The 13,635-nt window shown below is 45.0% G+C and overlaps 1 protein-coding gene across 1 annotated transcript; it reads left to right on the top strand.

Annotated features, from left to right (window-relative positions):
* The first annotated feature begins 4,925 nt into the window (after positions 1–4,925).
* Positions 4,926–10,764, top strand: RPS7 (ribosomal protein S7). The gene is made up of 7 exons (XM_064364251.1): positions 4,926–5,089; positions 5,254–5,337; positions 5,469–5,540; positions 6,112–6,255; positions 7,077–7,141; positions 9,916–10,066; positions 10,653–10,764. Exons 2-7 carry the CDS (start codon positions 5,263–5,265, stop codon positions 10,728–10,730), a joined length of 585 nt encoding a protein of 194 aa, XP_064220321.1. The 5' UTR covers positions 4,926–5,089; positions 5,254–5,262; the 3' UTR covers positions 10,731–10,764.
* The last annotated feature ends 2,871 nt before the right edge of the window (positions 10,765–13,635 follow it).

The raw sequence follows: 13,635 nt of genomic DNA on the forward strand, positions 1-13,635 counted from the left end.
AAAGAAAAATGTTTAAAATATGAGCAGAAAAATCACACAAAAAGGTATAAAATGCTTCAAAATGGTCCTTAAACATGTGAAACACATGGAAAGATGCCAACTTCACTCCAAATTAGAGAACACAAATTAAATTACGCTGCAGTTTCATTTTTCACCTGTCAGACGCAAATTAAAAAGTATGATGACAGATTCTGTTGGGAATGCTGTGGAAAACAAGAATTCCCGTATGACACACAATGCTTTTCCAGGGGAAGGTGGCGATGCATAAAAAAATTATGCCTTTATTTTTGAGGCTGAGATCCCACTTGTAGAAATTTACCCTGAAGGGGCTCCTCCAGCGTAAGCATGCTAAGACCCATGCACGAGTTTCATTGTTGGGCATTGTTGACAATTACAAAATGTTGGGTATGACTCGGATGCAGTCCGAGTGTCTCCGCAGAGCACGGACTGGGTGAAAATGATCTAACCGCCCAGTGGAGAGCGACGCTGCGCAAAGCCACGGTGAAAGACCACGAGGGTGACCTCCTGAACCGACGTGGAGGGATTTCCAGGAAATATGGTTAGAGGAACACAAAATACAAAACTCAAATGCTGCTTTTGTGTAAGAATGAAGGGGTGGTAAGCAAACGTACATTCAAGCAGAAAGAAACCCAGGAAGGATGAACCAGAAAGCAAGGTGGGGCGGAGGAAGGCAGGCAGAGACCTGTGGAGTGTGGCCTTCTCAAGGGAGTCACCTTCTCAGATGGCTTTTTTCAGAAGCAGAGTGTTTCACATATTCATTCAGAAGTCAACAAGGGCGGGGTGCAGTGGCTCATGCCTATAATTCCAACATTTTGGGAGGCTGAGGTGGGGAGATCACAAGAGGTCAGGAGTTTGAGACCAGCTTGGCCAACGTGGTAAAACCCTGTCTCTACTAAAAATGTAAAAATTAGTCAGGTGTGGTGGCACATGCCTGTAATCCCAGCTACTTGGGAGGCTGAGGCAGGAGAATCGCTTGAACGCAGGAGGCGGAGGTTGCAGTGAGCAGAAATCGTACCACTGCACTCCAGCCTGGGCAACAGAGCTAGACTCCATCTCAAAAAAAAAAAAAAAAAGGAAGACTGAGTTGGTAAAACCTAGGATGGACTACAGTGAGGTAAGTGAAACTTTACCTCTGGCACAGAATTTAGGATGGTGACAAAAAACTCAGTAATCAAGATAAATGGAAAGCAAATTTAAAAAAAATTCAAATTAATGCAAAATCCATGATGGAAAAATATCAATAATTTAAATAAAGATAGAATCTAAATATCAAAAAAAAAAAAAAAAAAAAAAAAAAAAAAAAAAAAAAAGTCAGCAAGGATGGGGGAGAAAACCAAAATGAAGTGAAAACCTAATTCAACAAATATATCTGGATTTTAAATGAATCACATGACGACACAGGGCATGGGGATGAGGAGGTGCCTTGAAGTAAATCGTAGTAAGTCAGGTCAACCTTCATCCTATGATGAAAGACACAAAGAACCCCCCAGTACTGAACTGCGGTGGGTGAGGAGTGTGTTTTCACAGCACACAGTCAGCAGCATTGAAGCTCCCCATGGTGCAATCCAGGGCTGAGAGAGTAAACACACTGTGGAAATCGGGGGAGGGGGTGCGGATCCCGATTCTCACTGTTGGAGGAGGGAATTCCAAATATGGGAAGGGGGAAGGTGAGACCACACACTGGGTGCTGGAGAAGCGGGGATAACAGACTGACCGCATGATTGCTTTCTATTGTTTTTGAGACAAAGTCTCACTCTGTTGTCCAGGCTGGAGTGCAGTGCAGTGGCACAATCTTGGCTCACTGCAACCTCCACCTGTTGGGTTCAAGCTATTCTCATGCCTCAGCCTCCCAGGTAGCTGGGACTACAGGCATGTACCACAACACCTGGCTAATTTTTGTATTTTTAATAGAGATGGGGCTTTACCATGTTGGCCAGGCTAGTCTCCTGACCTCAAGTGATCCATATACTCCGGCCTCCCAAAGTGCTGGGATTACAGGTGTGAGCCACTGCGGCCCGCCTGAATTGTTACTTTGAATGTATTCTCTCATATTGTCAGATAAAGCAAGTAAGTAATTGTATTTTTGTGTTTATCAAGTTTTTTATTACAGGAGACAAAGAGATGCTATGATAGAGCTGAGGCTTTCAGAAGGAACCGTCCTGTTAGAAGTGGATTGAGAATGTCATTGTGAACTTGTATCTTTTACAAAACAATTATTTTAAATGCATGTTTTTAAGCTCTGTCCACTGAAATGGCTTATGAGGACCCCCACAATGCTTCCTGCTGTGAAGATTCTGATCTCCAGTACTATTTTTTGGAAAAAAAAAAGTATCAGCACTTCTAGGAGAAAAGGTTCATTCTATGTCTCAGGCAGAAAATTACAAGAGGAGCCTGGAACATCTTATGCCAGTAAACGAGACTATGTTCAGACATTCATGGAGATGACAAGACTCAGGTGCTTATCTAAGAGGGGCCTGTCCTGGCCACAACTGAGACAATCTGAGCATCCAGGGAGAATAGTGGCTGAGTCTGATCGATGTACAGCAAATGAAAGTGCACTCCAGCGTGGGAGCAGCCCGGGCACAGGGGCCTAAAGGCCTGTTACAGAATTTCTGGGAGTTTAAATATCCTCTAGAGGATTCCACTGGTTACTTGGGGTATGCCCTATGTAAATGAGGAGGATGAAATAAAGTTATAAAGTCATTTACTATGGAGAGGGTATTTCCTGTCACAGCTGAAGTGTGAGTCGGCCTTATGTTCCTGCCTCCAGACCCTGTTTTCCTCCCTTACACAGATAGAAAAAAATCCTCAATGATTACATGCAGCAATTTGGAAAATAATTATATGTCATGACCAAGTGGAGTTTGTAGTCCAGCATATTAACAGGCTAAGAAGAAAAACTCACATCATTATATTAGTTCATAGACACAAAGCATTTGACATATTCCAACATCCATTCATGATTTAAAAAAAAAACTCAGAAATGCAGGAATAGAGGAGAATTTCCTGAATTACATTAAAAAAATCTGCAAAGACCCTAGAGCTAATATTATCCTCAATGGAGAAAGACTGAATGCTTTCCCCTAAGATGGGGAACAAGGCACGGGTGTCCTTGCTCACCATTCCCATTCAACAAAGGACTGGAAACCAGAAAGAACTTTAATTTTTTCTCAATTCATAGGTTCACAGAGAAAGATGAACAGGATGAACTTTTAGATTGTTACTTTTATAGAGCAGCAGAGATAAAAGCCAGGTCGACAAGTGCATGTGGAGTAAGGAAATGCAGCTAGTTCCACAAGGGGCCTCAGAATGACTGCCCAGATGAGACTGTAGATGCAGCTGTAGTTTCCTTTCTATTCGGAAAAAACCTCAAGTTATCCCTTAATTTTCCAAGGAGACAGTCACTTGCCCTTTTTAAAAAATATTGTTAGAGAAGCATGAGCTGGGAGCATAGCTAGCATTAAAAATGTGAGATGAATACCATCTCTGCTCAGTAAACGTGGCTGGGAATCCTGAGAGGGCACCTAGTGTAATGTTTTTGCATTTTTCACAGTGACTGGCCCACGGCAGAAATAACTCTTGCATGACATTTGACAGAAGAGGAAACTGAAGCTCTGATTAAATTACTTGTCCACAGCCGGATTATTCAGAATGAGTTCCTTCCTGTCTGGAATGCTCTTCCCCAGGCGATAGACCCTGCGGCTCTTCATGTCTCACGTTAATGCCATCCTGTTCCAGGATTCCCGACTTCTTAAAGCATAAGTAATTCCTCCCCAATCTCTCATTTTACTGTTATGTAAGTTATTACAATTTGTCATTATATATTTAGTCATACTGTTTATGTAACGTCTTCTCCACTAAACTGTAAGCTCCATGAGCGCAAGAGTTCACTCGGTTTTACTTAATAATTAGCACCTAGTACAGTACTAGCATAGAGTGAAGCCCTCATAATTTTTTTTTTTTTTTTTTTGAGACGGAGTTTTCGCTCTTGATACCCAGGCTGGAGCGCAATGGCGCGATCTCGGCTCACCGCAATCTCCGCCTCCTGGGTTCAGGCAATTCTCCTGCCTCAGCCTCCTAAGTAGCTGGGATTACAGGCACGCGCCACCATGCCCAGCTAATTTTTTGTATTAGTAGAGACGGGGTTTCACCATGTTGACCAAGATGGTCTCGATCTCTTGACCTCGTGATCCACCCGCCTCGGCCTCCCAAAGTGCTGGGATTACAGGCTTGAGCCACCGTGCCCGGCCCCCTCATAATTTTTTTAAAAATTTGTTTTTAGACAGGGTCTTGCTCTGTCACCCAGGCTGGAGTGCAGTGGTGCGACCTCGGCTCACTGCAGCCTTGAGCTCTCAGGTCCGGCTATCCTCCCGCCTCTCCTCCCGCCTCGGCCTCCGGAGTAGCTGGGACTGCAGGCGCGCGCCACCGTGACAGGCTGATTTTTTTTTGAGGGGGAGGGGGTAGGCCTGGGGTCTCGCCATGTTGCCCAGGCTGGTTCCTGAGCTCAAGTGATCCTCCTGCCTCGGCCACCCAAAGAGCTAGGATTATAGGCGTGAGCCTCAGCGCCCAGGCAAGTTAGCCTTTTTAAACGTCCCGTCTCCGGAGGTTGCCGAAGTTGGTTTTCTTCGGTCTCCTTCTCTCGCCCAGGATCAGGGCTGATACGAGGCCGGCTGCCGCCTGACCACTTACAATGAAGACCGGAACCTTGGGAGCGGGTACCGGAACGCTCGGGAACAGCACCAAACTACGAATCCTAGGACGGAAAAGCGTTACCAAGACACTCGTCCCCCGAGCCGCTTCCTGGGACTCTCTAGCTTGCGACCGCTTCTCAATGGTTTTCCGGTTTTCGGCTTTCTCCTCGCGCTGTTTCCGCCTCTTCCCTTCCGCCACCGGATTTTGACGTGCTCTCGCGAGATTTAGGTCTTTTCCTAAGTCGGCGCTCGCCAACGTATGTTGGTTGTCACCGGTCGGGTCGGACTTTTTTGCCTGTGTTGAAGAAGACGCCTTCTGGAGTCATCCCTGGAGCGGCGGGCCTTGCTCACCGGGTGGAGATACAGCCGATTATCCGGCATGTGCCCTCCGATGGCTTCTGCGGGGCGAGCGGGGCCGGGCCAGGGACCGGGGTGCGGTGCGGTGCGGTGGGGTGCGGTGCGGTGCGGGCAGGAGGGCGAGCCAGCGGCGCCTGCAGCCCGGGCCGCGTAACGCTGACCGCTGTGCCTCCTGTTCTCCCAGGAGAAAGCCATGTTCAGTTCGAGCGCCAAGATCGTGAAGCCCAATGGCGAGAAGCCAGACGAGTTCGAGTCCGGTATCTCCCAGGTGAGAGGGTTCCCCGGGGTCCGGGGTGGGCGGAGGCTCCCCGCCCTGGAGGGAAGGCGGCCGCCTGTGTGCGGGGCCCGGGGTGCTCGGACGCGCGCTGAGGGTCGGCCCTGCTGTTGTTTGCTTCTTAGGCTCTTCTGGAGCTGGAGATGAACTCGGACCTCAAGGCTCAGCTCAGGGAGCTGAATATTACGGCAGCCAAGGTAAGCTGGGGCTCCGTCGGCTGGAAGAGAGGTCGCGGCGCGTCCCCCGCGCACTGCCTGGGAGGGTTGTTGCACGCCTTGGGTTACGGTTGTTGATGACTTGCCGCCCGGCTGCCTCACCTGAACTCAGATACCGCCCCGGTGCAGGGAGTGGGGTTGCAGGTCCCCTGCACTTTAAGCTGTCGCTGTCAACGTGGAGCAGGGAGGGCCTGGGCCCGTTTGGGACCTTATTAGCTCTGACTGAATGATAGATACAGCAAAGAGCTTTGGGGAGCTCCTAGGATGCAGACTTCTCTACACTTAGCCCAGAGTTGCCGCATGCGGGCGTGCAGAAGTGGCAGTGATTGACCTCAGGCCTGCTCATTCTCCCTTTTTCCTGGAATAAGGAAATAGGAAGATTGGTGAGAGATGAGAACATCTCCGAAGGTTGCCCTGAACATTAACTCAAAACTAGTATTCATTCGTAGTGCAGCTACGACGTTGATGATGAGGTCTTCTTAGACTCTAATTTGACCACAACGTTTTTTACTTTCTGAAGGAGTTAACAAAGGGGATTTTTTTTTTCCTTTAGGAAATTGAAGTTGGTGGTGGCCGGAAAGCTATCATAATCTTTGTTCCCGTTCCTCAACTAAAATCTTTCCAGAAAATCCAAGTCCGGCTAGTACGCGAATTGGAGAAAAAGTTCAGTGGGAAACATGTTGTCTTTATCGCTCAGGTATCTGTTCTGCTGTTACATGTTTCTCTTCTTGAATTTTGCTAAAATTGCTTGTGTTTAGACTGCACTGGTAGTTGGAGTCATGAAAGCAATCCTTTCATGAATCCGAAGTGGCAGGCTGCTAGGTAAGTTGATTGCCCTGGGTAGAAAGATAAAGTAACAGGCAGGGCGTGGGGGCTCATGGGCTCATGGGCTCCTGGGCTCCTGCCAGCACTGCGAGGTGGAGGCGGGTGGATCACTGTAGACCAGCTTGGGGAACATGGTGAGACCCTGTCTACAAAAACAGAAAAATAAGAAGTTTTAAAAAGAAAGATAAAGTACAGTTTTTAATTAAGAGTTGAAACAAGAAATCTGTAAAGTGACAGTCTGCTGTGTTTTAAGTTATAGAAATGATTTCCTGCAGTTAAAATTAAATTTCACAAGTGTGGTGTGTTGCTTACCGAGATGATCAATCTAAGAAACCTGTTACAGTTCAGATCTGGCTTTGGCGTGAACTGAAGTCGATGGGGAATGAAGTGCCAGGATTGATCAGGAAGAAAAGAAGTATTTATTCTGGCTCAGCAGGCATGGGGAAAGGCATATCTGGGAGTTTTTTACCACTGGCTTATTAATAGAAGCTGTGGATTCTTGAGTTATTCTAGGATCAGGAAGTAACTCCATAGAAGGATTTTCTCGGTAAATTGTTTGGTCTAGGTTGTGCAGCTTTCTCGAACTTTGAACTTAACCCTGCCACTCTTCTTGCTTTTAAAGCAGTTTGACAGTTGCAGTTTTTTGTAAATTTAAGGTCTTAATTTTGTCACATGGTAATTTTTACTTTACAGAGGAGAATTCTGCCTAAGCCAACTCGAAAAAGCCGTACAAAAAATAAACAAAAGCGTCCCAGGAGGTGAGTATTATAGTAGTTTCAGAAATGTGTGTACCCCTCTTATTAACAACTCACTTTGTGTAAGTTTTAGTTTATAAAAACAGAAGATACTCAAGTGGGGATTTTTGAGTGACAGCATTTGGTTTCCTCTACAGTTGCACGTGATGTGTTTTAGAATTTCAGATGTAAAACAAGTGTATTCTCATAGTCATTTTACATCTAGTGGGTCAGTGCTGTCACAAGATGAGATGATTTCCTCCGATTGTCTGTGCACAGGATAGGAATGATGAGAAGGAACTCATTCTGTGTGATGAAGCCTGCTAGACATAGTGGACGTGGGCTTGGATTTTTGTTTTTGCTGTGGATTGGAAGTGAAAAACGTAGGTGGATTTTGGTGACGACATCACAGGTTAAAACATCACTGCAGTTGAAGATGCCAGTGGAAATGATACGTGAACTTGATTGACTTACAGGTTATCTGGCATAAACTCAAATATTGGTAGTTGTCTTTAACTAGATCTTTTGGTATTTTGTTAGTCTCTGTACATTGTTTTACAAATGGGAACTATTAGATCCCTGGGGACTCTTGCCTAGGCATGGGTTTGAGAAGACAAATGTCGCTGTGCCTGTGCCCTGTGAAATGTATAATTTGTATTGCTGTCCTCAGTGGATGAGAAAACTGGTCTGGGCTTGGAGAATTTGCTCATTGCAGCTAAACCTAGTAATGTTAAGATTTTTTTAAAAAAATTTAGTCTGGTTCTGAAAACCACTAGAAAATAGAAAGTGTTGGGAATCTGGTAACGTGTTATTGTATTGAATTATGGTATGCGGAAAGGTACGTGCCAGGTTTTCTAGAACTAGAATTCTGTGACCTAGAAAATGTAATTTTTAAAAATCATGACACTTAAAGAGAGTTTTGGAAACTTAGTTCTGATAACCTGAGTTAGGAAATGAGTATAAAACAGCCCCTTTGGCCGCGCGCGGCTCACGCCTGTGGTCCCAGCACTTTGGGAGGCTGAGGTGGGTGGATCACCTGAGGTCAGGAGTTCAAGACCAGCCTGGCCAACATGGTGAGACTTCAGCTCTACCAAAAATATAAAAATAGCCGGGTGTGGTGGTGGGCGCCTGTAATCCCAATTACTCAGGAGGCTGAGGCAGGAGAATTATTGCTTAAACCCAATCTGGATGCTGGTATGCCCAAATAAAAAAATAACAAAAATAAAAAAAACAGGGAGGTGGAGATTGCACTGAGCTGAGATAGCACCACTGCATTTTAGCCTGGGTGACAGAGCAAGATTCTGTCTCAAAAAAAAAAAGGAAAAAAAAAAAACCAGTCCCTTTGCTTTCTACACAGCTAAAGGACTGTCCTTCAAATCTATAGCTTTAGTTCCCTCTCAGTACAAATCCGTATTTTCCAGATTTTCTCAGACGAAGGCTTCACAGTGTTTCTGGTATGATCCAGCGTGTACATTGAAAGCCTTTCCTCCTTCACACTAAGCCTGGTTGGTAGGTCGTAGTGATTCTACCACTTTTCCAATCTGGCTTCCTACTTTCAGATTTATTTTCCCTATTCCATACGGCTAGCTTTATCTAACTCAGGTTAAATGCCGAAATTGATCCAGTTTTCGGGTATAGCAGGGTTTTCCTCTGAAGCGCTCCAGCCCCTGTGGTTTGTGGTAGTTGACGTGTGGTGCCATTGCTCCCCATTTAAAAAGATAGTAGATAACATTGGAATCTGGTTTCCATATTGGGTGCTTTCCTAATATTGGAAGAATGTGCTTAATTTATGAGTTCTGAAAGGTGATGAGGGCTTTGGGGAATGGACTTTGTTCCAGCTTTTGCCGTTTGTGGCTGTGGAACATTAAGATGTTGGCAGTAAAATTGAGAGCCACCAGAAAATGTTAATGGTGTATATGGACGCTGCCAGATAGGAAATACAAATGATAGACTATAGTGTTCCTGTTAGCTACTGTGGGGTGAGACCTAGACAGATAACCATGTACAAGGCAGCTCCGGAAACGCTGAAGCTAAGAACTGTCTCGACTTACTCCTCATGTCTCATGGTACGTGGTAGCTGTCCCAAAAGCTTGCAGTTAATTGAAAGTCCTCATTTGTCAGGTAGCAGGTAGGTAGGTTTTGAATTTGATAGAGATACTCAGATGAGGAGCAAGATTGCACTGGCAGTTTTTGTGACGCTGATGGGTTGAAAATCACAGACCCTCATGCGGGGAGGGGCAGCTGTCCTGGAGCTGGTGATGGAACAGTGCCTTGGGATGGAATGTTGCCTCATTTGATCCTGGAGAACAAGGAGTTTTGATGGTATCTTGGAGGTCTGTCTAGGAGAGCTCTTGAAGGGTCTTTTATAGGTAAATTACGTGATCATATCAGTTTTTTAGAAAGATTACCTTGACATTGGAAGGGGGGGTGGTTTTGTAGATGAGCAAAAAGTTGTTGTAGTGATTTAGTTAAGAAATCAAACAAGTGAAAATAAAGATGTATAAAAGGCCTCACTAATCTCACATTGAGATGGTCACTCATACTGCCTTGGTGAGTTTGTAGCTTACCCCAGAGTAACATTTAAAATTGACTAAGCTTTTAAAATAAATCAGTAAGCTGTTACCCTATTCTAGGTAGGCACAGGCTTTAGTTTGGTACATGAAGTATAACAAGTTTATTTGAAAGCGAGGGTTAATTTGACTTCAGGAATCTGGGATTTGCATTTTCAGTTAAGAGGTGCCCTCTGGAATTGGAAGGCGGGCATTGCTAGGCTACTTACTTTTTAACTCTTCTTTTAGCCGTACACTGACAGCTGTGCACGATGCAATCCTTGAGGACCTGGTCTTCCCAAGTGAAATTGTGGGCAAGAGAATCCGCGTGAAACTGGATGGCAGCCGGCTCATAAAGGTTCATTTGGACAAAGCACAGCAGAACAATGTGGAACACAAGGTAACAGGTCAACACGTTCCCATGGAAAGGTTCAGCCACAGTGAGAGCGGATTGTAGTGTCACCTGCTTCATGCGCCCCCAGAGCAATGACTGTACACTCAGGGCCAGCTCTTTTCACCCGCACTTCAGCCTGCTGTCCTTTGGATTATGTGTCAGGTTTGAAATGGAGATGTTTCAAGAATTGAACACTTGAAATTCTCTATACCTTTTGGAAGCAGAACAATTCTGTGGTCTGACTTTTAGTTAGGCTGTGTATTCTTGGTAAGTTAGGGGTGGGTGATGATGATGGTATTAGTTGTCATAACTGATCAGGACATAACCATGTGGACGACTGCTGGGGTCCACTGGTGGCTTTGTCCGTGTGGCGCGGAGGAGCAGAGTGGTGTAGAGTCCTGTCACGTGACATTTCAGAGGAGCTTGTCCCCGGTCGGAAGACTGCTGCGTGCATGCCTGAGTATTCCTTATCTTCTCAGTACTCGGTTGCTGAGGAGGAGAATCATAGAGGGCACCGTTTCGCAAAACGATTAGGTTTTAAGCTGAGTGTGTATTTTCAAAGTTTTGTGATGAATTCTTTCTTTTCTTGTAGGTTGAAACTTTTTCTGGTGTCTATAAGAAGCTCACGGGCAAGGATGTTAATTTTGAATTCCCAGAGTTTCAATTGTAAACAGAATGACTAAATAAAAAATATATTCACAGTACTCTGTTTCAGGCTTGTTTTTCAAAATCCCACATTCATCTGTGCACAGCGGTCTTCAGTACCAGTAGCGTCCTGTGTGGGCTGGAGGATTTCAGCGGGAGGGTGTCTGTGCGAGGAAGCTTGACGCCTGTGAGGTTCTGCTTGTATTTGGGATGTGATGTAAGGTGTCATCACGTGATACTCAGAAATAGCTGAATATCGGCACTTTTGCATGGTTCAAACTAAAAGCAGACCAGGCACTGTTTTTTACTGTGATGTAAGTAAAATTTATCGTTTTACCCATTTTTAAGTTTATGGCTCAGTAGCCTAAGAACATCTACAAAGTTGGGAAACAGATCTCTGGAACTTTTTCATTCATCTTGTAGAACTGAAATTACTCATTAAACAACAACTCCACTTCTCATTCCCTCAGATTCATTGAATTTTTTATACGTAAATCCATGTTAGGTGTTAAATGGACTTTCACAAGTTAAATGTAAGGGTCTGATTAACAGATTTGGTATTTGCTGGATGGTGTGTAGACTTGAGTAGTCCAGTTCCCCACTAACTTAGGTTTCCAGTTCATCAAATGAAGGCATTGGGTGAAACGAAAGCTCTGAAGTTGGGACCCTGGAGGAAAATTAGGTGACTGATTGTACCAGGTCTTTGTAGAGTGGAGCAGACGCCTCAAGAGAATTATTGCCTCAGTTTCGGCTTTGTGCCGAGTTACTTTCAGGTATGGAGAAGCCTTGAAATTACCTCGTAAAACTTCCCTTCCTGCTTATATAGGGTGAAGAAGTAATCTTACTGAACAGCCGCAAATAACACGTTTGCATCAAATTACTCCTTCAGGTAGACTTAATTCTGGGAAGCCTTTGAGGGGCCATGATAGTATTTTCCCATTTTGCAAGTGAGGGCCAGACTCCTGCTGCTGTGGCAGAGGCAGAATGAAAGTGGTGCGGGCATACTGGATGCTTCAAACCTTGGGCAAGTGCTCTTGTTCATACTTGGCTGAGGCCTTTGTAGGTGAGTGGGTGAGTGAGGAGGGTGCCCTGGCAAGCAGTTACCAAGGCTGGCCCTTTATCCTCAGTAGTCCATCGGTCCCATCCCCGTTTCTGCTGACTATGCCCTGTGCCTGTTGGGGTTGCCTTGTTTTCTCTGGAACGAGGTATTTACTTAGGCCCGGGTTCTGCAGACCTATTCTCACCCTTTTCCAGCATGGAGCTCCTCCCACTTTCCTGGCCATCTGTGTTTAGTCGTTTTCTGGAGGCTTCATGCCTGTCATCTCATCTAGCGTATTGGTCTTAAGAAAATGCTGGAGGAGGGTAAAGGAAACATCTCAGTTTCTGTGGCCATAAACCTGGGAACTGATCTGATTTGCTGCAGGTGATGCATATTTTTACTTGAGTGTAATCCTAAGATTATAATTTTCTGTGGGTGCCGCCATGCTAGCCTCAGTTTTCTGGCATATAAAGTGACATTACCTACTTCATGATATGTAGTAAATTTCTGTAATAGAGTTCTTTTCAAAGCAGTAGCTAATTAGTGCCAGAGATTTTTAAGTATGTCCTTCATTAAGCTGGACTTAACCTCAGCTCTATAAGCTGAGAGTCCTCAGAGGGGCCGTGAAGATCCTTTTAACCTCACAGAGGGTGGCACATGGTGTGTGTTAATTCGGAGGCGCCTTCACCTCCGACCAGCAAATTCAGTCTTGGCTTTATCAGCTTACACTGCAATTACATAGAAGCAGTTACAGGGGTCTTTGGATTGGATTAGGTGGCTGAACGTTTGGCTCTGAGGAGGCTGGGGTGTGGTTGTGAAGCTTGCCAGTATCATTCACAGATTCCCTGGTTTGGGGAACAAGATTTACACAGGTTGTCTTTTTTGAGACTGAATTTCACTCTTGTTGCCCAGGCTGGAGTGCAATGGCATGATCTCACTTGGCTCACTGCAATATCTACCTCCCGGGTTCAAGCGATTCTCTTGCCTCAGCCTCCCAAGTAGCTGGGATTACAGGTGCCTGCCACCACACCCAGCTAATTTTGTATTTTTGGTAGAGACAGTTTCTCCATTTTGGTCAGGCTGGTCTCAAACTCCTGACCTCTGGTGATCTGCCTGCCTCAGTCTCCCAGAGTACTGGGATTATAGGCATGAGCCACTGTGCCTGGCCATGAATTTTCCCTTTAAAAAATGTTCTGGGCCAGGCGTGGTGGCTCACTCCTGTAATCCCAGCACTTTGGGAGGCTGAGGTGGGCAGATCACCTGAGGTCAGGAATTCGAGACCAGCCTGGCCAACATGGTGAAACCCTGTCTCTACTAAAAATACAAAAATTATCCAAGCATAGTGGCAGGCTCCTGTAATCCCAGCTACTTGGGAGGCTGAGGAGAATCACTTGAGCCCGGGAGGCGGAGTTTGCAGTGAGCCGAGATTGCGCCACGGCACCCCAGACTGGTACAAAAGTGAGACTCTGAACCAAAAAAACAAAAATCTGAATTTTCTGATTTTCCTATGATGTGAGTGGCTATCAATAGTATACCTAGTAGACATTAAAAAATCCATCTCCAGGAAAAGAAGAAACTTTGACATTATGTGAGAAAACAATTGTTTTTTGAAATTAGTGTAAGGAATGAGCTTATGCTAAGATGTCCATTGGGAAATGCTTCCATTTTAGGTGAAAGTTACATTGACATGTAAGGTATCAGTAACATAAACGCTTGGAAATGATATTCTTACCTATTTAAGATGCTTATGAAGAGTCTCAGTTGGCTTTGAATCTATTAATAATCCCTTTCAATTACTTTGCGAGAACAAAGGTGACCAGAATACCAAGAAAGATGGAAAATTTTGGTTGATTTTCAACAAAAACTTGCACATTTGCTAGATAGGAAGCAT

This window comes from Aotus nancymaae, unplaced genomic scaffold, assembly GCF_030222135.1.
Source record: "Aotus nancymaae isolate 86718 unplaced genomic scaffold, 86718_ANA_hifiasm-v0.15.2.pri h1tg000057l, whole genome shotgun sequence".
NCBI classification, from domain to species: Eukaryota; Metazoa; Chordata; class Mammalia; order Primates; family Aotidae; genus Aotus; species Aotus nancymaae.

Bases quoted from the DNA above. Each gene is read 5' to 3' on its own strand.
- RPS7 (XM_064364251.1), top strand. From the start codon at position 5,263: ATGTTCAGTTCGAGCGCCAAGATCGTGAAGCCCAATGGCGAGAAGCCA. The intron at 7,142-9,915 runs GTGAGTATTATA...CTCTTCTTTTAG, and splicing joins AAACAAAAGCGTCCCAGGAG to CCGTACACTGACAGCTGTGC. The intron at 10,067-10,652 runs GTAACAGGTCAA...CTTTTCTTGTAG, and splicing joins AGAACAATGTGGAACACAAG to GTTGAAACTTTTTCTGGTGT.